Below are 20822 nucleotides of genomic sequence, written 5' to 3' on the forward strand. Positions count from 1 at the left end.
GTGAGTTACTAGAGCCATAATGCAAAATGGTACCATTTCCTCAAAAACACTAAAAATAGGAATTACCATATGACCAGAAAATCCTACTACCAAGTATGTATCCAAAAAATCTGAAATCAGTATGTCAGACAAGTCTGCATTTCTGTGTTAACCAAAGCACTGTTCACAATAACCAAGTTATAGAATATATCAGTATTATACTATATAATAAGTGAATGGATAAAAATGTATAATATATTGAATAAAATACTATTCAGCCTTTTTAAAGATTTATTTTGAAAGTCAGATTTATAGAGAGAGAGGAAGATACAGAGAAAGGAATCTTCTATTCACTGGTTCATTCCCCAGATGGCTGTCAGGCCAAAGCCAGGAGCCTGGAGCTTCTTCCAGGTTTCCCATGTGGGTGGCAGGAGCCCAAACACATATAGGACACCAGCACCACAGCTGGCAGTTTTACTGGCTCTGCCACAACACTGGCCCCTATTCAGCTTTTAAAAAGAAAGAAATTTTATTATTTGAAACTATGCTGTTAGAATCAGAGAACATTATGCCAAATGAAATAAGCCAGACACAGATAATATGACAAATACTGCAAGTTCTCACTTAAATGTGGAATCTAAATGGTTGCTATCAGAGGCAAGAAGAATAATAGGGTTTTTCCTTTAGATATGTTGATAGTGTGGTGAACAGAGTAAATAATAATGTATTGTACAAAATCACTGGAAATAAATTTCAAATGTTCTCATCACAAAATGTGATCAGTATTTCAGGTGATATATAAGCTTATTTGCTTGATTTAATTATTCTGGTTTTTGTGGGGTTTTTTGTTTGTTTGTTTTTTGACAGGCAGAGTTAGACAGTGAGAGAGAGAGACAGAGAGAAAAGTCTTCCTTCTGTTGGTTCACCCCCCAAATGCTGCTACGGCCGGTGCACTGCGCTGATCCAAAGCCAGGAGCCAGGTGCTTCCTCCTGGTCTTCCAGGTGGGTGCAGGGCCCAAGCACTTGGGCCATCCTCCACTGATTTCCCAGGCCACAGCAGAGAGCTGGACTAGAAGAGGAGCAACCAGGACAGAACCAGCACCCCACTGGGACTAGAACCCGGAGTGCCGGTGCCGCAAGCAGAGGATTAGCCTAGTGAGCCACAGCACCACCCTGATTTAATTATTCTACATTGTACTCATAAATTACATTATTGGGGCCTGGTACTATGGCATAGCGGGTAAAGCCACTGCCTGCAGTTCTGGCATCCCAATGGGCGCCAGTTTGAGTCCCACCTGCTCCACTTCCAATCCAGCTCTCTGCTGTGGCCTGGGAAAGCAGTGGAAGATGACCCAAGTCCTGGGCCCCTGCACCCATGTGGGAGACCTGGAAGAAGCTCCTGGCTCCTGGCTTTGGATTGGGCAGCTCTGGCCGTTGCAGCCATCTGGGGAGTGAATCAGCAGATGGGAGACCCCTTCCCTCTTTCTCTGCCTCTGTCTCTCTGTAACTCTGCCTTTCAAATAAATAAATAAATTTTAAAAATATATGAACACTTCTGCCTGATTTCTCAGGGTGCCATGGAGAGTTTCACATCCTTATTCCTGAAAGCCTCTCACTCCCTCTGCCTGCCCTGTCTGTTGTTTGCCCCAGCTGACAGGTCCTTGTTTCTGATGACAGCAGGTGGTGCATTTGCCTTTGAATGTTGTTGACAAATGCCCTCCACCAAAGCTGCCATTGCTGAGGGGGTTCCAGGACTGGGTCCTCAGGGAGTCTCCAGACAGATCAAAGAACACAAACACAGTTCCTGGGAGTGAGGTTCCCTCTGCCTCTGAGGACTCAGCTGCTGTCCTTGAGTCCACCACCCTAGTGGTGAGAGAGGCCAGGCAAGGAGACCTCACAACACTGCAAGTCTCACCTGCTGTGGGCACCTACACTGGCTCTCTCACCCCCTACTGCACATTCTAGGTCTGTATGTTTTCTCTGGGAAGACATCAGTGGAGTGCGTGGATAGGGGCCTTGTGTCTCTCCTTAAAGGGAGACATCAGAGGCTGTGCCAGGGTCTCGCAGCTCAGAAGCACCCTGTGCCCTGCCTGAGCATTCCTGACCTCTGTGGCCTTGGATGCAGCACCCACATATCTGATCTGTACCCTCCAAGTCTCTCCCACTTGGTTAGGCAGTTCCTCCTGAATCTGGAAGAAATTCAAGCAACTCTCAGAGAAAAGTTAATTAATGCCTGGGGGTAGAATTCCTAATGGGCAAAGGTGATTGGAGCCCCCAGAAGTGATTACATAACAGCAGTGTTTCATTTCATCAGGCAGTTCCTTTACTGATGCACAAGCTCACATTTGTTTCTCATTTCCTGCATTGCCATAGCCCCCCTGCAAGGGATGCATCAGTCCCACAGTGTTTTCTTTGTAAATATTAACTGAATCATCTGGGGTGATTTTCTGTGAAGAATGTGCCTGATTCCCTTTGGGGAGGTCAGTTTCCAAGGTTGATAGTGACCGGCTGGAACAGCTTCATAAACTTGAGGTTTAGTTGGGATCAGTCATCTGGTTCTTGCCAGGAGTGAAGGGAAGCTCACTTCCAGGTCAGTTCTTTCAAAGTGTGTAAATTAGAGTCTTTCAGCAATTTATGAGACTTTCATTTCCACAGGACCTGAAACCTACACGTGGGGGATCCCAGACACTGAGAGCCAGAAGGGATTGCTGGCTCTGCATGGAAGCAGGGCAGAGAAGAGTTACCTGGGTAAGGCTTGGACTGGGAGACAGGCACTGGTGTTGACAGAGGACAGGCCACCGGGTGACACTGTTCTCCACCTGCCCACCATCTGAGATGCTTGGTTCCTGACTTGGTTCTCATCAAGGTGAGAGATGGGAGCAGGATTCTGAGTGTGGGTGTCAGTAGGTTTGTGTGTGTGAAGGGGTGTGGGAGCTGGAGGGCAGAGGAGAAGTCTGGATGGGAGGGGATAAGATGCTCAGTCATCACCCACAGGTAAGAGATAGCACATGGACTCTGAATCAGCCTGTCTAGGTTCAAATCCAGGTTCTGTACTTTTTACCCATTTCATCTTGGCTAAGTGAGCAAACCTCTCTGCTGGGGTCCCTTATCTGTAAAATATGACATAGCAAACTGCCCATGAGGGTAATTACTAAGTGCAAGGTACTTAAAACTGTGACCTCTATTTAGCATGTATGTGTTACCCATTGCTGTTTCAAGTATGACCTATCTTACAGATTTTTTGTTCAGAAATATATCTTTTTTTTTTTTTTGACAGGCAGAGTGGACAGTGAGAGAGAGAGACAGAGAGAAAGGTCTTCCTTTGCTGTTGGTTCACCCTCCAATGGCCGCTGCGGCCGGCGCATCACGCTGATCAGAAGCCAGGAGCCAGGTGCTTCTCCTGGTCTCCCATGGGGTGCAGGGCCCAAGCACCTGGGCCATCCTCCACTGCACTCCCTGGCCACAGCAGAGAGCTGGCCTGGAAGGGGGCAACCGGGACAGAATCGGGCACCCTGACTGGGACTAGAACCCGGTGTGCCGGCACCGCAAGGCGGAGGATCAGCCTAGTGAGCTGCGGCGCTGGCCAGAAATATATCTTTTAGAAAAGATTTATTTATTTCAAAGGCAGAGTGACATAGAGGTGGAGAGATCTTCCATCTGCTAGTTCATTCCCTAAATGGCCACAACAGTTGAGGCTCTGCCAGACTGAAGCCAAAAACCTGGAACTCTATCTGGGTGTCCCACATGGGTAGCAGGAGCCCAAGTACTTAGGCCATCTTCAGCTGCCTTCCCAGGCACATTAGCAGGGAACCGAATTCAAAGTGGAACAGCCAGGACTTGAATCAGCTCTTTGATATGGGATGCCGGCATTGTAAGTGACATCTTAACGTTCTGTGCTACTACTACACCAGTCCCCCAAAATATACCTTAAATGTACAAATTAGTTATTCTCTGATGTTTAGGTTTTAGTGAAAAATGGTGTAATGCTGAAATCACCTGGTTAAAGAGAACTGGAAGAACTGAAGCTATACTATCCAAGTCTGATGGAGATCAGTCTCCTGGGAAGATGAAGCAGACCTGGTCAGGTGTCCACCCTGGGCAGGCTCACCAGGTCACCCACCAAGCTGGGAGGCCCCCAATGGGGATGCTCTGAGAGAACCAGGGATATTCTTACCCCACAGTTTACCCTCTAGGTTTGATGAGTACAAAGGCAAATGTAGCACCTCACTTATCACGTACCCTAGTGAGCAAATGAGATGGCACCCTTGGGATTCCCTGCAGGACCTGGGTCCCAGGGGTGGGGGGCTCCTTGTTGCTCCTTCACTCCCTCTTGCCCCCCCTTTCTGTTTCCCTTTCTGTGCTGCATAGTCTTGGGTGCTGGACACTCAGTCTTAGTGCTGAGATTAAACACAAGAATAAGACAATGAAATTTCTCCCAAGCAAGGGATGGGAAAAGAGATAGATGGTCATGGGTACCTATTACAGGGGCAGTGAGGCTGTGTGAGAGTCCAGGCGCAGACTGTGTTGATACTGAGTCCAGTACCTCATTTAGTCACTGCACATGCTCATCCACCAAAAAAATCTGTGATTCTAAAACCGGTGAGTTTTTAAGACCAAAATTAGTTTCCTTTGCAATTTTGAAAGCATCCTCCATAAAGGATGTCTATGGCCTTCCCACATCAACATCTGAAAACAGATGCAATCCTTGAGGGAGTTACCCCTCCATTCCCTCTCTAGGGCGATGACGGCCTCCTGTGGGTCCTGAAGCCAAGGGGCAGAGAGCTTGAGGCTGTGCTGGGGAGGCGTCCTGCAGGCACTGAGTAGACACCAGGGAGGACACCGAGACCAGCCCCCTGCACCCCCTATTCCATGGCTCTGTGGCTGATGCAGTGAAGTGCTGCATCTCCCCTCAGATCAGCTCTAGGGAGCCCCATGATCACACACAGGACTGTGGGAAAATCTTGGTGCTCATTCATGTGGTTCTGATGACCCAAGGGTTCATAGTACCCAGATGCATCCACTAGATGTTTTATTTTTTCTTCTGGATATTCCACTATAATGTGGCTCATGAGTTCCAAACTCATGTGTTTTTATGGGTTGGCAGAATAAAGAAAACCAAAAGTTGTGAGGCTGGAGGAGCAGTGGGAGAGTGAGGGAAAGGAAGCATGCAGGGCATCTTCACACGGAGTCAGGGTACACATTAAGATGAGCTGGATAGATGTAACGTATGAGCATAGGAGCACTGTCGTATCTGGCCCTTAGCAGCTTAGTTGAGTGCCTGCTGTTGGAGATTATCCATTTTCTCACTGAAATTAACAATATCTGGAAAGGCACTGTAGCTGAAGTGATTACTGTGGAGCATTATTCACCCTTATCTGGAAGAAAATATCCCTGAAATGACATTGGTGCAAATGAGCTGAAGCTTCCAATGCCCCAGGTTTCTCAGAGAGGAACCACTCACAGTCTAAGTGATAATGGAACTTACAAGTGCCATTCTCCCAGATGGAAGACATGAGCAAGGCTTCTCTGTCCCTCAGGTGTGTTTCATGACCCTCCAGGTTTGTTATGGGTTTATGTGTTTTCTTAAGGCCTCCTCTCATCTAAATAATTAGTGATGTGGTCATCATGAGAATGATAAGCCAGGCTTATTTCTGTCCCTGTTGCTCAAAATTGCTTGGCACAGGAGACTTTTATTTCTATTTCTGTGATTTTGGAGGCTGGGGGCAATAGATATTCTCCAACTGGAATACAGGCACAGTCTAATTTCTCATTTGCAGTTCATAGAAACTGATTCAGTGGTTGTTCATGATTTTTTCTCATATGATTTATCATTTTTTATGACTATTTCCAAAGAAATGCACAACATTGGCTACTCAGTAAAATCATGGGCTGATGTGTCATGCTCTCGAGTTTCCATCATAGGACAGGGATCATGGATTTATTTTATTGTACTTTATTGCACATTCATCTATGGTTCCTGCATGCGTAGACTTAAATCAGCCCATAGGGAAAAGTCCATATGTGAAAAGAATTCATGAATTTACCTAGTGCAGTTCTAGCCAGGGGCATATCCAATGGCTACTTGTGATCTCAAACAATTGGCTGTAGTTTTATTTGTAGTCACAAGAAACCCATGAATCTCCATTGTTGGGGCTTAACAGACCATATTAAGTAGAGGACTGATGATTTAAACCATGAAATATCTGAAAATTCAGAATGAAATATATAAGCGTTGAGAAGATTGGTGAATAGGATCCTGTTGGCTGTCTTCAATCCCTCCTTATTTGCCCAGTCTCATGCTTCACTGTGAATAGAGTTTACTTCCCTACCGTGTTGGAATGTGGATGACAGTGACAGGTCACGCTGAGCTCAGATAATCACAGGAATCACATGACTCTACTTGCTCCTTTTTGTGTTTCTTCTGGCCTCCCTAAGGATAGCAAGTCCCAGAGGTGGGCTTTTGGCCTAGTGATTAAGATGCTTGTTAAAGCTCTCGAGTCTCATATTGAGTAACTGGATTCAATTCCTAGTTCCAGCTCCTTTGATTCTACCTTCGGGTGAGTGCAGACCATGGGAGGCAGTGCTGATGGCCCATGTAGTTGGTCCCTGCCATGCATGTGGGAGACATGGATTGAGTTCATAGCTCCTGACTCCAGCCTGGTACCAGCCCTGGCCATTGCAGGCATTTGGGAAGTGAATCAGCAAATGACTTTCTCTCTCTGTCTCTGTCTCTCAGTCTCTATCTCTCTCCCTTCCTCCCTCCCTCTCAAATACATATTAATAATTTCTTTAAAAGTAAAGAACAGGGACCAGCTCTGTGGTGCAGCAGGTTAACGCCTTGGCCTGAAGCGTCAGCATCCCACATGGGTGCTGGTTCTAATCCCGGCTGCTTCTCTTCCAATCCAGCTCTCTGCTGTGGCCTGGGAAAGCAGTGGAAGATGGCCCAAATCCTTGTGCCCCTGCACCCATGTGGGAGACCCTGGCTTTGGATCTACACAGCTCCAGCCATTGCAGCCAGTTGGGGAGTGAACCAGCGGATGGAGAACCTCTATCTCTGCCTCTCCTATCTCTGTGTAACTCTTTCAAATAAATAAATAAATCTTTAAAAAAAGTAAAGAACAAGCCCCAGGTACCTACTGATCCCAGAGTGAAAGATGTCTGAATTACACATGTACTTGTCTTGCAGCCTAAAACAAAATGTTCCATTTGACCTGCAGATGTGGGAGCAATAAAATTAGTGTCTATTTTCAAAAGTCACTCAGATTCAAGGGGTTGTTGTTACATCAGATTAATTTAGTGACAGCTGACTGATAGAAATGTTTGGAAAATTTTTATACAATTCCACTTGACTTTTCTCTCATCTTCTTTTTGTTAGCTCAATCAGACAAGTCAAGGCAATGGAGAACGGAAATGAGACATTAATGGCAGATTTTATTCTCTTGGGACTCTTCCCCCAAATGAAATATGTCAGTGTCCTCATCCACATTATCATCTTGATTTACCTGGCTTCATTCGCTGGGAACCTCATCCTGCTCCTCCTGATATGGATGGACCTGAAGCTCCATACCCCAATGTACTTTCTCCTCAGCCAGCTTTCTGTTGTAGACCAGGCCCTCATTAGCACCACTGTTCCAAAGATGGCAATAAACTTTTTCTCTGGAAGGAAGAACATCACACGTCTTGCTTGTGGAACCCAGTTATTTTTCTTCTTTGCTCTTGGGGGTGCTGAGTGCATCTTGTTGACTTTCATGGCCTATGACCGTTACGTAGCTGTCTGTAACCCCCTGAGATATGCAGTATTTATGAACCATGCAGTCTGTTTACAAATGGCTGTGGTGTCCTGGATAGGGGGAATTCTAGCTTTCACAGCTCATACTTCTTACACCATGAGTCTGCCAACGTGTGGCTCCAGAGAGATCCACCATTTCTACTGTGAGATGCCAGGGATCATGAAGATCTCATGCGCAGACACTTCCACCTATGAACTGGTGGTCTTTGTGATGGGCATTGCATTTCTAGTTATCCCCTTTGGACTCATTATGTCTTCTTACACCCTCGTCTTCCTCAGTGTCCTTCGTATGAAATCCCCCCAAGGTAGGAACAAGGCCTTGGCTACGTGCTCCTCCAATCTTCTAGTGGTGAGTCTTTACTTAGGACCGTGTGTTTTCATGTCTATGACACCGGGTTCATCCCACACCCCTGAGCAGGAGCAGGCTGTATCTGTATTCTGCACTGTCCTCACACCCATGCTAAACCCCCTTATCTACAGCCTGAGGAACAAGGATGTGGTAGGGGCTTTTCAGAGAGTTGTGGGGAAACATTTGATCTCTGAACAGAAGACATAAGTGCCAAGAAGATAAACAACTACATGGAGGACCAATAGGCAAAACTCCAGGAGCATCCACAATCCTATTTTCTGGCGTGAGGAGCTCTGCTCCATTCCCTGTGAGAAAAATCACATGGTTTAATTCAATCAACAATGTTAAAAAGTTTTTAATGGACATTTGTATTTAAAAATTTTTGATCAGAGTTGGCAAACTCAAAAGGCTTCCATAGCCTTGGTAACCCATGACAAGAGCCTAGGGTGATCACTGACACCATACACAAGAGTGTCAATTGTTAAGTCAAAAACAGGAGTCACTGCGCACTTACTCCCCATGTAGGATCTCTGTCCTGAGCCCAGAGCCCACTGAAACTAGGGAAGCCAGGCTAGGACCTAAAGCCACCCTCTCTGCTGTGGTCTTTGTGCTGCTGAGGTGGACTCATGGCCTGATGCTGCTCCTACCCCACTAGTGATGCTGCATGAGGTATCAGAGTGGTCAGCAGGAGCCTCGGTGCTCCACTTGGCACTGAAACTGCTCTAGAGACTCTGTCTTCCGGCACTGGCCTGGGCACAGGGGCCATTAGGATCTGCTCACACTGGGTTTTCCTGGCCTGAATAACAACACAGTCCTGTGGTTCCTTGCTGATGGCCGCAGGCTGTAGGAGGGGAGGTAGGAGGGCACATGTGGGGCTCTGTGCAGTCTTGAGGATACCCAGCAGGCCCAGGTGAGGCCAACAGTGACACATGCTGATACAGGTCTACCCTACCTTACCCTACCCGCCTCATACTGGGGCAAGTCCCGAGACTCCATACACAAGCACTTGCGCAGAGATGGGAGCCATTAGAACCTTCCGTGTTGGGCTTTGCCAGCCGATGCAAGTTGTGCTATTTATGAAAGACTGTAAGAGGTTGATAAAGGCTTCTGCTTCACTATCCAGACTGGCACCCAGCTGGGCTACACCTGGGTCCCACAGTGGATGGGCCCTTGGGGTACTTGCCAGGCCTCCAAAGACTGGTGATGACACGTGCTGTAAGGAGTCCCTCCCCCTGGAGTGTAGGCCTCCACACAAGGCCTGGCAAGTCAGAGGCTTAGTCAATGAGGACTGGCCTGTGTGTAGATGCCTTTACCTATACCTGGTACTGGTCTCAGGGGGGTGGGCTCTAGCTCTGAGCTCTACTGCAGGGTCCTGCACTCCCTCTGCTGCCCTACTGTGCACCTGATCTTAGCCAAAAGGCTGAGAAGTGATCCTGCCCTACTCTGCAACAACCAGGGTCTTGCTGCATTTCCAGCTGGTGGTTGGGGAAAGGGTGGTGGAGTTGGCCTGGCTGTGGAGGTCCAAACACTCAGTCTGCAGGTGTGGGCTGCTGGACTCCACCCGAGTCTGAAGTTGGTGATGGTGACGGTGGGCCTGACACAGGGATTCTGTCTCCTCTCTCCCTCCCCCAACCAAGAGCTGACTGTCCATACTGTGCTACTTGGGGCCAGGGCAGGGGTAACATGGCACCTCTTTCTTCCTGCTTTCTTCAATGCAACTTTCCCAACTATTCTACTAAACCAGGCACTGTGTGGTCTCTATCCTAGCTTCCATAGTTGTGTGACGGCAACTTGCTCTGTGGATAGCTGTTCAAACTGTAGTCCTCGTGGAGGTGTTTGCTGGGGCACCTTAGTCAGCCACAATCTTTCTTCCAGCCTATCATATTAATTTATCCACAAGAAAAGCTGAAGAAATTTTAATCAGTTTCTAAATAGTTGTTTCAACATAGTGGAATTCAACTGTTTCTCCTTGACACCAGTGATAAGCGAAGCCAAATGCCCAAACTTCTCACTTCCTCCTGGGTAGAAGTTTCTCAGTGTCCCTTGAGGTGGGACTCATTCAGTGTCATGGGTGGTTCAGGTATTGTCACTTTGGAAGCACTGACTTGTCAGACAAAAGTGTGCCTGTGGTGGCAGTTACAGCAGTCCCAACAGGGCGATGCTGTTTTCCCTTCTGGCCCTGGGTGGAGACGTCCCCAGTGGTTCTCAGACAAGCAGTTACTTGCACAGCAGTGATACACAGTGGAGGGAGCCTTCCTCCTGTAATGAGGGTACCTAGTCCTGAGTACAATAGCAGGGCTGCTGTGGGTGAGAATGAAAACATTAGTTTTGTTACCAAGACTTTGACTAGAATATCGTATTAGAGACGGGGCATGGAACCCAGCACGATGAAGTTGGTCTAGGGAAAAGAGTTTAGCCTATGAAGCAGAGAAAACCCCTTGGACAAAAGTAACCCCTGGCCTGGTCCATGACTTCTATGATTCTCCAGACTTCAGGGTGAATGAGGAAGGAATACAAAATTTCCAAATGTTTTAGGGACCTGCAGAAGGAAGTATTTCACCTGAAACTGTGGGTATTGCAAACTCTGAGCCAAGTCCTTGCTATGACTCACTAGCATGGAGTAGATTTAACTCACTTATTTTGTGATTCTTTACTAAAATGTCAAGAAATGAGACTTTTAAAGAGTGTATATGATCAATCTCTATTCTCTCTGCACTCATGTAAATAATCAGGCCAAGCTGAATGAGACTAGACCTGCTTTCAAGTGGAAGTGTCTTCCTGTTGGCATCCTGGTGAAAATGGAGGCACCTGTGGGGGGCCTTTGTGTTTCAGGGGAAAACAACAGTAGACTTGTTCCTCGACTCTGGCCCTGGTTGCTGATGCAGAGCTTGTATTATCTGTCTGTGAGGTGGCCTGGTTCGGAGGCCTCACATGCAGATGACGGCTGATTTGCCATAAGTTTTGGAGGATGTCTTTCATGTGCGCTGTCTCAGGTCTCCTCGTGGAGTTCTCTGAAATGCCCGATGTCCAAACCAGAGACACTCAAACTGCAGACCAGGAAACATGCTTCAGGCCATCCTCTAAATCTCCTTGGCCGATGGGCCCCCCCGACTCAGGGATGGAGCTTCGAGTCTGTTGTAGACACTGCCCTTGGCTTTCCTCACTGACCTTAGCTTGGATTTTAGGGGCCTTCCTAAGAAGCAGGACTGTCTTTGGGAAATGATAGGAAAAGGAGGTTTAGACTCCAACTGAGTGCCCTTCAACCTGGGATCCTGACCCCATCCAGGTCTCCCAGGCACTGAGGGATGGGGCTGTGTTTGCAGAATTGTGCACAGTCAAGGGGATGGCTTCAGGCAGGAGAGGAACAATCAGCAGCCCAGAGGGCCTTGGGAGCTCTTCCTGCTGGAAGGGTCCATGTACTGGACCTGGAGGAAGTGACCTCACTTCCTTGGTGACGGGCCACAACAGAACATGGAACTCTGGTAACCAGGCACCCACATTCTAGTGGTAGCCATTGCCAGCTCACTTGATAGGAAACGTTGCAGGGAGAACTATGTTCCCTTGCTGCTGCCCTTCAAGGCGAGGCTCTCGCAGAGCCAAAGCCCAGAATGAAGGTCTCTTCCAGCGTGTAACACGCTGGCTGAGCTCTCACTATGGACGCCTGTGGCCACGGGGGAGGAGGCAGCCACAGGTAACAGGGTTTAGCAGCCCCGGAAAGTCCCGTCCAGGGCCGGAGTCTCTGGTGACCCCGCGTGGGCTGTCCTCCTGTTCCCAAGAAGGGAACAGAGGAGGGGTCCTTCCTGCACAGCACCAGGATTCAGGCATTGGAGGACAGCTGTGGTGTCGTCCGTACCCATTCCAGGGATGGCAGATGGGAAAGTGGGTGTTGGGGGCCCTTTTGTGTACTCAGGGGTTACACCTGAGTTCTCCTGTGTCCCCTGGAGTCCTCCTGGCTGGGGGTATACACAGATGTCCCTACGTATGTGACCTGGGGAGTGGAAATACTCTCCTGTGGGACACTGACGCCTTCTGGCCTGGCTCCGGGCACTCTGTTTGCAGGGCTCCACGCTGGAGATCAGCAATGATTCCCATGAGGAACTCATCTTCTCAGGCAACGGACAGGTGCGTCAGGCCAACAGCCGTGGACAGTGCTGGGCTGGGCTGAGGGAGGAGTCTAGGGAGATACACAGGCAGGGACTCAAGATGAGCAGGCTGGGCCGAGGACCAGAGCCTGGATATAGGCACCTCTGGGCCCCATTCTGGTGTTTCACTCCTGAGTGACTGACCCCAGTCTCATTCCTAAGAGATCTCGCCCCTATGCTGCCCACTGACAGCTGGGTTATGGCAACCCCATGTCTGGTCCTGGTGGGATTTTCAGGGGACAGGTTACTACTGGTTCCCTGGATACAAAGTCAAGAGCGTCCACGTGTGGGACAGCACTGTTTTCCCACCCAGCCCGGGAATCCCGGGCAGAGGTCAGCTCCGCTGTGCTTCCAGATCTCCCCACAACCCACGACGGAGAACCCAAACCCCACACACAGGGGTGAGGCTTACACTCAAGAGAGAGAGAGAGAGAGAGATAGAGAGAGAGAGAGAGAGAGAGAGAGACTACTGCAATCATGTGTTGGCACTGTGTCTCTTGGTCTCAGCCCTGGAGCCCCCACCCATCTCCATCCTGTTCCATGAGAAAGGACATTTGTCCTGCGGCTCAGCTGGGATTCCAGTGCTCGTCCCCGGCTGCCCTGCTGCAGGTCATGGCCTCAGAGAGCGCCCCTGGAAGCCTGGTCTGCTGGGCAGTCACAGCCCAGGGCCCACACGAGGGCGGCTCTCACACAGGAGTTTGCACACAGTGCTGGGGGCTGGATGTGCCTGTGTCTCCTGCTTGTACATGTCCATCTCCGTTCCCGTGTTCTCGTGTTCTCCCGTGCTTCTCTGTGTCCTTGTCCCCTCTCCTTATCAGCACGGCAGAGCTGGGGCCCACACCATGGCCTGGCCTAACATCCATCACCTCCTCAGGAGCACATGGCACATGCAACCACACTCAGGGATGCAGAGTCAGAGCGTCACCGTCGCTCTCACAGGAGCTAATGCCCTGCTGAGACAGAGGCCCAGACCGCACTTGCTGGGGAGAGGGGCTGAGGTGGCCCCCTGGAGCAGCCATGGTCACATCACCGTGCAGAAGGGCTGTGGCCGGGACACTGCCAGCTGCCATCTCTGCACTGCTGCTCCCAGCTGCTGGCCTCCCTGTGGGGATACTCTGCCCTCCCCACTCTCCCACACTGCTCTCTATGTGGCCAACAAAGTCACTCTGGGCCTTTCATTCCCCACCCCCCAGGGATGTGAGGGGTCACCTGGTGCAACTGGATGCCCTCTATGAGGGGGTCTTCTCCCAGCCCAGACTCCTGTGGTTGGGGGTCCCTGACTCCTGTCCCTGCTGGTCCCCCCTAGTTTGGAGGTGTGTCCACACTGCACCTGGCGGAGGTCTGCCCCCTGCGGAGCCTGCAGCCATGCACCGGGGCAAAGCTGGAGGAGTCCCTGGTCCTGGCCTTCCCAGGAAGAACCATTGCTTACCTGTCCACTCTGCTGTGCTCATATGACGACTTCAGTACTGTTCCGTATTTCCTGGACCAGATATTCCATAGGTGAGTGTCTGTGCCCTCCAGGCACACGGGGCCTCTGCGCCCCCTAGCCGTGGCTCTCTGTGCCTATGTGCTCCTCTGAGAAGTGGGGTGGTGTGGGCGTGAGCCTCAGGGGTTGTACAGGGACCATGTGACTGCAGACATGGCAGGGGCCTGGTGCCTGCTCTGTGGCCAGGGCTGCTGGTGCTGCGCTCATCCCTCTTCTTCTGGTCTCTGCACCCTCAGGACTCAATAGCCCACGGCCCTCAAGGTTTGGAAAACCCCACAGAGAGCAGCCCTGCCTTCCCATCTGTAAAGGAGGCCCCTCAGCCCCAGTCCCTGATTCAGACAGAGCAGGGCCCGGGCACTGGGTGTGGGGCCCAGGCCCCTCAGCTCTCTGGCAAGGGTCCGTGTGTGGTTCATCCCACAGCACGTGAATGTTAAACACTGGGCAGTCACTTTGCAGACACGCGTCACAGCTCAGCGAGCAAAGCAGACAGCATTCCCGGGGCCTCTTGACCTGGGAGGACCCAGACTCTCCCAGCTGAAGGCCTGCCTGGGTCCTGTGCACAGGGTCAGAGGGGAGAGGATGCGTCCCCCCATGGTCTTGCCAGGATGTCAGAGCCCAGGCCCCACTAGGACGTCAAGGACTGTGGGTCCAGTCAGAGGCCTTCTGTCCCTGCAAACTGGGAGTGAAATGTGGGCTGTGGCTGGGGAGGGACAGACAGGGTGTGGATCTCCCACTTCCTGTGACTCCTCTGAGTGTACCGAGGCCTGGGGACTCCCCACAAAGGAAAGGAGAACAGAGCTGGGAATGGGGTCCCAGACCTGCAAAGGAGAGGGGAGGCTGGGGCACAGAACAGCCAGGGGTCCATGCCCAGCACAGGTGCTTCCCAGCTCCACCCACACTACTCACCTCTGCCCCAGGAGGCCCAGACCTGCAGAGATCCTGAGAAACCTGCTCCCAAGTCTGCCTGGAGCCTCCGTGCTGAGAACCTGAGGCCCTCCCCTCAGGAAAGAAGGTCACTGGGAGGCTGTCACCACGGGGTGTGCACCAGCCCTGTTGACCAGGTCTCCCATGGCCAGGGCAGCCCGTGAGGGCTTGGGGGGTGGGGTCATGCTCTGGACAGGCTGAGGCATGCCCAGGGTCCCAGAGTCACAAAGGGGCCCCAGGCAGTGCAGTGTGATGGCCAAGGCCAGCCTCTGACCCTGCTGCCCTCGCTTGCGTCCCCAGCAACATGGCTTCCTTCCTGGGACGCTGCAGAGACCTGTACGAGGCAGAGCTCCATGGCCGCACCAGCCTTCCACTGCTGAAGATGAAGGTGGGCTGCAAGCCTGTCAGCCTGCCTGGAGGAGATCTGGGGACCCAGGTGTACTTTCTGTATGCCCTGCCCGGACACGCCCAGCACCCTGAGGCCAAAGCAGACGGTGAGGGGCAGCACAGTCTGCAGGTCTCTCAGGGGTGGTGTTTGGGGCTGGAATCCCCTTCCAGGCAGTGCGACCTCTCGGGGTTTGCAGAGGCCACTGGAAGGTGATTCACGTTGGCGACCCTTTCTCTTCTTCCAGCTCCTGCTCTGTGTGCAGGGCCAGCACCCTTCCGCACACTGACTCTGGAGCCAGCTGCAGCACCACTGGCTCAGCCAGGACCTGCTCCAGAGTCAGGGCCAGCTTCCCCACGGGGCCTGCCCCCATGCGCACAATCAGCACCAGGGCCAGCTCCACAGGCCTCCTCTGGCTGGGCTGGGACTGCAGAGGAGCTGCCTGGGGCGGAGATGGTTGACATCACCGCCTTCTCCCCCAGGACGATGGCAGAACAGCTCACGCTTCTGGATGCGGTGAGCAGCCGGCTCTGCTGGGCAGGGCCAGGACCACGGCATCCCTGTGCACCTGCCATCCCACTCAAGCCCTGGCCAGAGTCCAGTGTTCTGAGTCAGCCCAGGCTTCATGTCTCAGCCCCAGTGTGACCCGGGCTCATTTCTCATGTCCTAACCCACCTGTCCCCTGTGCACAGCAGAGATGGGATACACTCATGCCAGGTGCACAGAGCAACAGACAGAAAGCTGGGCACGGTGTGGCCCAGTGGTGGTGGAGGGCACTCACTGAGGTGCAGCCAGTCCCCCGTCCCTGCCGGTCTGCCCAGAATGCCTACCTATCTCAGCACTGATCAGGCTTCAGAGTTGGACGGGGTCCCAGAGCAGACACGCAAACAGAGCCCCTTGGTGTAGCTGCCACAGGGAGGTGCACTGGGATGGGGACAAGGAGCACAGGGCTTATGGCGATGGGCTGAGGGATGGGGAGTTGGCCAGGATGCCTGGGAGAAAACACCTCTGTGTCTTCTCTCCAAGAATGGGCTCTGGTTCGTGGGGCTCTGGGCACCCTCAGTGGGCTGCTGCTCCCACCGCTGTGAGCCCCATGCACAGCACCCCTGCACTCTGAGTGGGGGTGGCTGTGCCCATGGGACACTCTCCTCCCCAGGAGCTGTTCCAGAAGGTCGTGCCCTTCCACTGCCTGGGCTCCGTCTGGACCGAGCGCAACAAGAGAGGCAAGGAACACCTGGCCTCCACTGTCCGTGCCACCGTCCAGCAGTTCAACTGCGTGACAAATTGTGTAGTAACCACATGTTTGAAGGACCCCAAAATGAAGGCCACGGACAGGGCCCGTGTGGTGGAGCACTGGATCAAGGTGGCCAAGGTCAGCTGCGGGCAATCAGGGCCCTCGCTCACTGCACTCTGGGAATGGCCACTTTGCTTTATCAGCCCTTGGGAGTACACCCTGTGGCTGAAGACCCTGCACAGACCCTGGGCCCTTCCTGGCAGGGAGGGGCCTGACCTGACTCACTTCCCCCAGGGGTGCATGCTCACCTCCCACCTGAACCTCCGTGTAGGTTGAACCCAATCCTCTCTCTGTGAGGGTGGCCACAGTGCCCTGGTGCCTTCCTGTGGCTCCGTAGGCACCTGATGCAGGAGGGGGACGTCAGCCCATGGGGATCAGGTGACTTCTCCCTCATTCGCTCTGCTCTCCAGGAGTGCCAGACCCTCAGGAACTTTTCCTCGGTCCACGCCATCCTGTCTGCTCTGCGGTCCACCTCTCTTTACCGTCTGAAAGAGACATGGGGAGAAGTCTCCAGGTGGGTGCCTGTCTTGTCCAGGAGCTCCAGGGTTGCCTGGGACCCCAGGACTCAGCACTAACCCCCATGAAGCTGAGAAGGGCCAGTGGCCAGGGACTTGGGGACCAGACATGGACCAGTTGGGGAGGGCAACTGCCTCCCTCGGTCCAAGGCCAGGATATCTGTCTCACAGACATTTACTTAGTGTCAGGCGCTGGTTCCTTTTTAAGATTTATGTATTGTGTAAAAGTCAGAGTTATGGAGAAAAAGGGATTGACAGAGAAACCTTCTACTGCTGGCTCACTCCCCCAGTGGCCACAGTGGCTGGGCCAGGCCCAAGCCAGTGGCCTTCTCCATCTGGGCACCCCTGTGATCACATGGGATGCTGGCATCACAGCCATCAGCCTAACCCTCTGCACCACAGCACCGGCCCAAACCCAGGTTCTTAACTTGCCCACCTGCACCTGCTCCTGGGCAGCACCAGAGCTCCCTGTGCAGGTGAACTTGAGGCAGAACAGTGTTGCTCAGTGGAGGGGAGGGGCCCAGGAGAACCACTTGAGCTCCCTGCCTGTCCCCTGGGCACCAGGGCTTAGGGAACTCAGTGGGAAACTCACCTGGGCCGTGTGCATCCTCCTTGCTCTCCAGTAAAGGGAGCTGCACTCACCACCCTCCCATCACACCGAGTAGCTCTTCCTGGTTTCCCATCTCCACAGGAAATGCTGCAAAAAATTTGAGCACCTGTGTGAGAAGGACAATGGCTTGAGCAGGGATCGGCTCACCAAGGTAGGGGGGCTGGGAGGTGGGGCAAGTGTTTGGGGGGTAGGGTGAGGTGTGGGGTGAGGGCCTTGTGCAGGGGTGGTATTGGCTGGCAGGACAGGCTCTGTGCCCCTGACCCCACCTGGGCTGTGTGGCAGAGTGGCAGGAAGGGCTTCCTTCCTTCCACCAGGTGACCTCGGTTCCTCAGGGAGCCAGGCCTTGCCTGGGATCTGCCTGCCCAGGACCTGCATGGGGAAGGCTGCCTGCCTGCACTGGGGAGGGGGGAACCAAACAACATGGGTGTCCCAGGGCCCATGGTAGACGGCTGCCGAGCATCAGGTGCAGTGGGCACATGAGAGACAGACACCTGTGGCTGTGATGTCCGTCCTGCCCTGACCCACTGCCCATCACCTGAGGTGCTGGGATTCTCACCCTGCGCAGGGCAATGACATCATCTCCAGGTGGATGAGGAGAAGTTCCTGGGGCCTCCTCACACATGCCTGCTGGCTCTGTCCTGACCACATCTTAACGCCATCCACCTGATCGAGGCAGCAAAGTGTGGCCACCCAGAGCCTGTGCAGGCCCTGCCTGTCACTAGAGATGATTCCTGGGGGCCACTCGCTGAGTGGCAGGGGAGATGTGCAGCAGATGCTGTGGTTCATCCTCAACCCTGCTGGGGGTGTGGGGAGCACCCAGTGGGGCTGGGTGGCCAGCACCTGTCAGCCAGGCCTCCTGAGACCACCTGGCCCTTTCCCTCTATGGCTGTGCCTGGCCAGGGATCAGGACACAGAGAGCCCTGATGGACTTCTGGCCAGGGGTGCAGCTGGAGTTGGGGTGAAGCAGTGGGATGCCGGTCAGCTGGGGGCAGGGCAGGCTCTCCTGTGTGGCCCTGGGCTGGTCACTGCCCATGGCCTCTGATTTCTCAAGTAGAGGATGGGGCTGATGAGCCTGTTGTGCAGGGCTCATGGGGGTTGGTGAGGCACAAGGAAGGGTGATGCATGGTGTAGGGCCTGGCCTTCCTCCCAGGGGACAGTGAGGAGGAGGAGGGCAGGCATAGGATGCTGAGTCAGGACAGCTATGGGGGGGTGCCCAGCACCCTCGCCAGCCAAGGAGCAGACCCAGGGAGGCCCCTTGCTCAAGGTGCCCCCAGTGAGGGTGGGAGCACAGAGTGCACTTGGGGGAGGGGGTCAGACATGCAGGGCCCCAGCAGAGGGCCCAGGTGTGGGCAGGCCCTGTGACCCTGACCTTGATCCTGGCAGAAGGGAGCCTTCAAGCTTGCTTCCCGGGAGAAGAATCCGCAGAGAGCACAGATGAGGCTGCGGAAACAACAGAAGGTGTGTGTGCCCGGGCGAGGGGACTCCTCCGTCACACCAGGGCCCGAGCCACAGGAGCAGGGCCTCCACCTCCAGCCCTCCCTGCAGTCCCCACACTGCCTCAGTGGCCTCCACCAGAGAGACCAGAGCCAGGGCCTGGGGCAGCTGGGCTCTCAGTGCACTTGGGGCTGAGGTGGCACTGGGGGCCACATGGCCTGTGTGCCCTTGGACATCCCAGCAGGAGTCCTAGGGGTGCCTGCTGTCCTGGGAGTAGCTGGGAGGATGGAGAATGGGGGAGGCTGCCAAGGTCCTGATGGCTCCCAGTGGGAGACATGAGCCATGATTCAGGAGCTGGGGTGGAGGGGTCTCTAGGGCCAGGGCTCATGTGGCAGCTGAGAGCAGGTGCTCATCACCACCCCCTGTGGCACAGGGAGTCGTCCCCTTTCTTGGCACCTACCTGACAGACCTGGTGATGCTGCACACTGCGATGGGGGACTCTGTGCATGTGAGTGATCCTGGGGCAGGTGGGGAGGGCCGGGTCCCTGAGGCTCGGGGATGGGAGAGCCTGGCTCGAGGACCTCATGAGAGGGGAGGGTCAGGGCTGGGCCCAGCTGGGGGCGGTTCTGATGGACTCTGTCTGCCTTCCAGCAGGCTGACATCAGCTTCCAGAAACTGAATAAGGTGAGCAGCTGTGTCCTCACTCAGGGCAGGAGGGGAATGGGGGTCACAGGTGGTCCTGGTCCCTGCAGCTTTGCTCTATTAGGAGGGCTAGGTGCACATAAGGGGGAGACCCATCCCTAGGGTGGGTGCAGGTAGAGGACTGGAATCAAGGAGAAGCCCCTGGGGAGGGGCTGTTTGCACCCCCTTCGGAGGCCAGGCTGGGGCCTGCATGGGGTAGAGTGGAGGAGGCCTCTTAAGAGGAAACACCCAGAACCCCGCAGCCCCTCCCCTACCAGGTCCCCACAGCGTTCCCAGCCCAGGCCCTGACAGTGTCCTGTGTGTCCCTCCGTCCCCAGGAAATTACAGTCCTGCAAGAAATCCAACTGCTACAGGTGGCAGCGAGCAAGTATTATTTTAAGCGTGATGAGGAGTTTGTCGTGTGGTTCCGGTCTGTGGAGTTTCTCACGGAGAACGAGAGGTGAGTGATGGGCAGGAATTAGGTGAAGCCTAGGGTGGGGGTGGGAGGGCTCTCCCTGCTGTGCAGCTGCAGGGAGCATCGCCCAGGCCCCCTGGTGGGCAGCAGGCCCTGTCCCATGGGCACTGCTGGCCTCAGGACTGCAGCTCCTGGACAGGCCCTGGGAGGGAGGCCTGAGCTGAGGCTCTTGGTGGACTCATGGCTGTGCTCTCTCCGTTAGCTACGCCCTCTCCTGCCAGCTGGAGCCCTCAGCGAAGAGGCCTGCAGTGGCCTCAAGGCCATGAACGCCATCGTGATGCCCTGGTGTTGGAACCTCAGGAGCAGATCTGAGCTCATTGTGAGCCTGGTGCCTGGGATAGTGGCCTCCCTGCTGTGAAGCTGAGGCCTGCATTGTATCAGTTTAATTGCCCCACTTATGTTTTCTCTTTTTCCTATTTAACTATAGTCACTGTTAGTAACTCCCTATTAGAATTTTATTAAAGTTAATATAAATATGTTGCACCATGAGTTTTATGTTTCCTCGTCATTGCTTCCCCATATCTGAGGTTGTGAGCGGTGTTCCACCCGTGCAAATGTGCCGCGGACATGGGCCCCTCCTAGTTGCAGCTCCAGGAGCTGCACCTCGCTGGTTGAGGTTCCCTGAGGTTCTTCTAAGAGGAGCTGGCAGATCATTTGGTGCCTGGTGTAAAAACACTGCCTCACTCCTCTTGCACTTTCTTTCCTGTGTTTAGGATGTTACTTGTGGAGCCCTCTGTGGATCAGATGTGGTCTTTTCTT

The 20822-nt window shown here is 53.3% G+C and overlaps 2 protein-coding genes across 3 annotated transcripts; both read left to right on the plus strand.

The window, feature by feature from the left end:
• The first annotated feature begins 2601 nt into the window (after positions 1–2601).
• LOC127488837 (olfactory receptor 2T27-like) lies at positions 2602–8383 on the plus strand. 2 transcript variants are annotated; one of them, XR_007916697.3, is made up of 2 exons: positions 2602–2845; positions 6886–7213. XR_007916697.3 is itself a non-coding variant. In XM_089334607.1 (2 exons), exon 2 carries the CDS (start codon positions 7377–7379, stop codon positions 8322–8324), a length of 948 nt encoding a protein of 315 aa, XP_089190733.1. In that variant the 5' UTR covers positions 2602–2845; positions 7355–7376; the 3' UTR covers positions 8325–8383. The 2 variants fall into 2 exon arrangements, 1 of the variants encoding a protein (XP_089190733.1); XM_089334607.1 differs by lacking the exon at positions 6886–7213 and adding an exon at positions 7355–8383.
• Positions 8384–11981: 3598 nt separating this feature from the next.
• On the plus strand, positions 11982–20329 carry LOC103346161 (ral-GDS-related protein). Its single transcript, XM_089335440.1, has 13 exons — positions 11982–11996; positions 12177–12239; positions 13566–13759; positions 14970–15163; positions 15302–15570; positions 16211–16426; positions 16759–16862; positions 17555–17624; positions 18857–18931; positions 19341–19415; positions 19559–19591; positions 19927–20048; positions 20266–20329. Exons 1-13 carry the CDS (start codon positions 11982–11984, stop codon positions 20327–20329), a joined length of 1494 nt encoding a protein of 497 aa, XP_089191566.1.
• Positions 20330–20822: the final 493 nt, after the last annotated feature.

This window comes from Oryctolagus cuniculus, chromosome 6, assembly GCF_051225735.1.
Source record: "Oryctolagus cuniculus isolate XC-2025 breed Fujian yellow rabbit chromosome 6, ASM5122573v1, whole genome shotgun sequence".
Taxonomy (NCBI): domain Eukaryota; kingdom Metazoa; phylum Chordata; class Mammalia; order Lagomorpha; family Leporidae; genus Oryctolagus; species Oryctolagus cuniculus.

What these genes read in the sequence shown, in the direction of transcription:
- LOC127488837 (XM_089334607.1), top strand. Translation starts at nt 7,377, where the DNA reads ATGGAGAACGGAAATGAGACATTAATGGCAGATTTTATTCTCTTGGGA.
- LOC103346161 (XM_089335440.1), top strand. An exon ending in CTGGACCAGATATTCCATAG is followed by an intron (nt 13,760 to 14,969) that starts GTGAGTGTCTGT and finishes TTGCGTCCCCAG; the next exon opens with CAACATGGCTTCCTTCCTGG. An exon ending in ACATGGGGAGAAGTCTCCAG is followed by an intron (nt 16,863 to 17,554) that starts GTGGGTGCCTGT and finishes CCATCTCCACAG; the next exon opens with GAAATGCTGCAAAAAATTTG.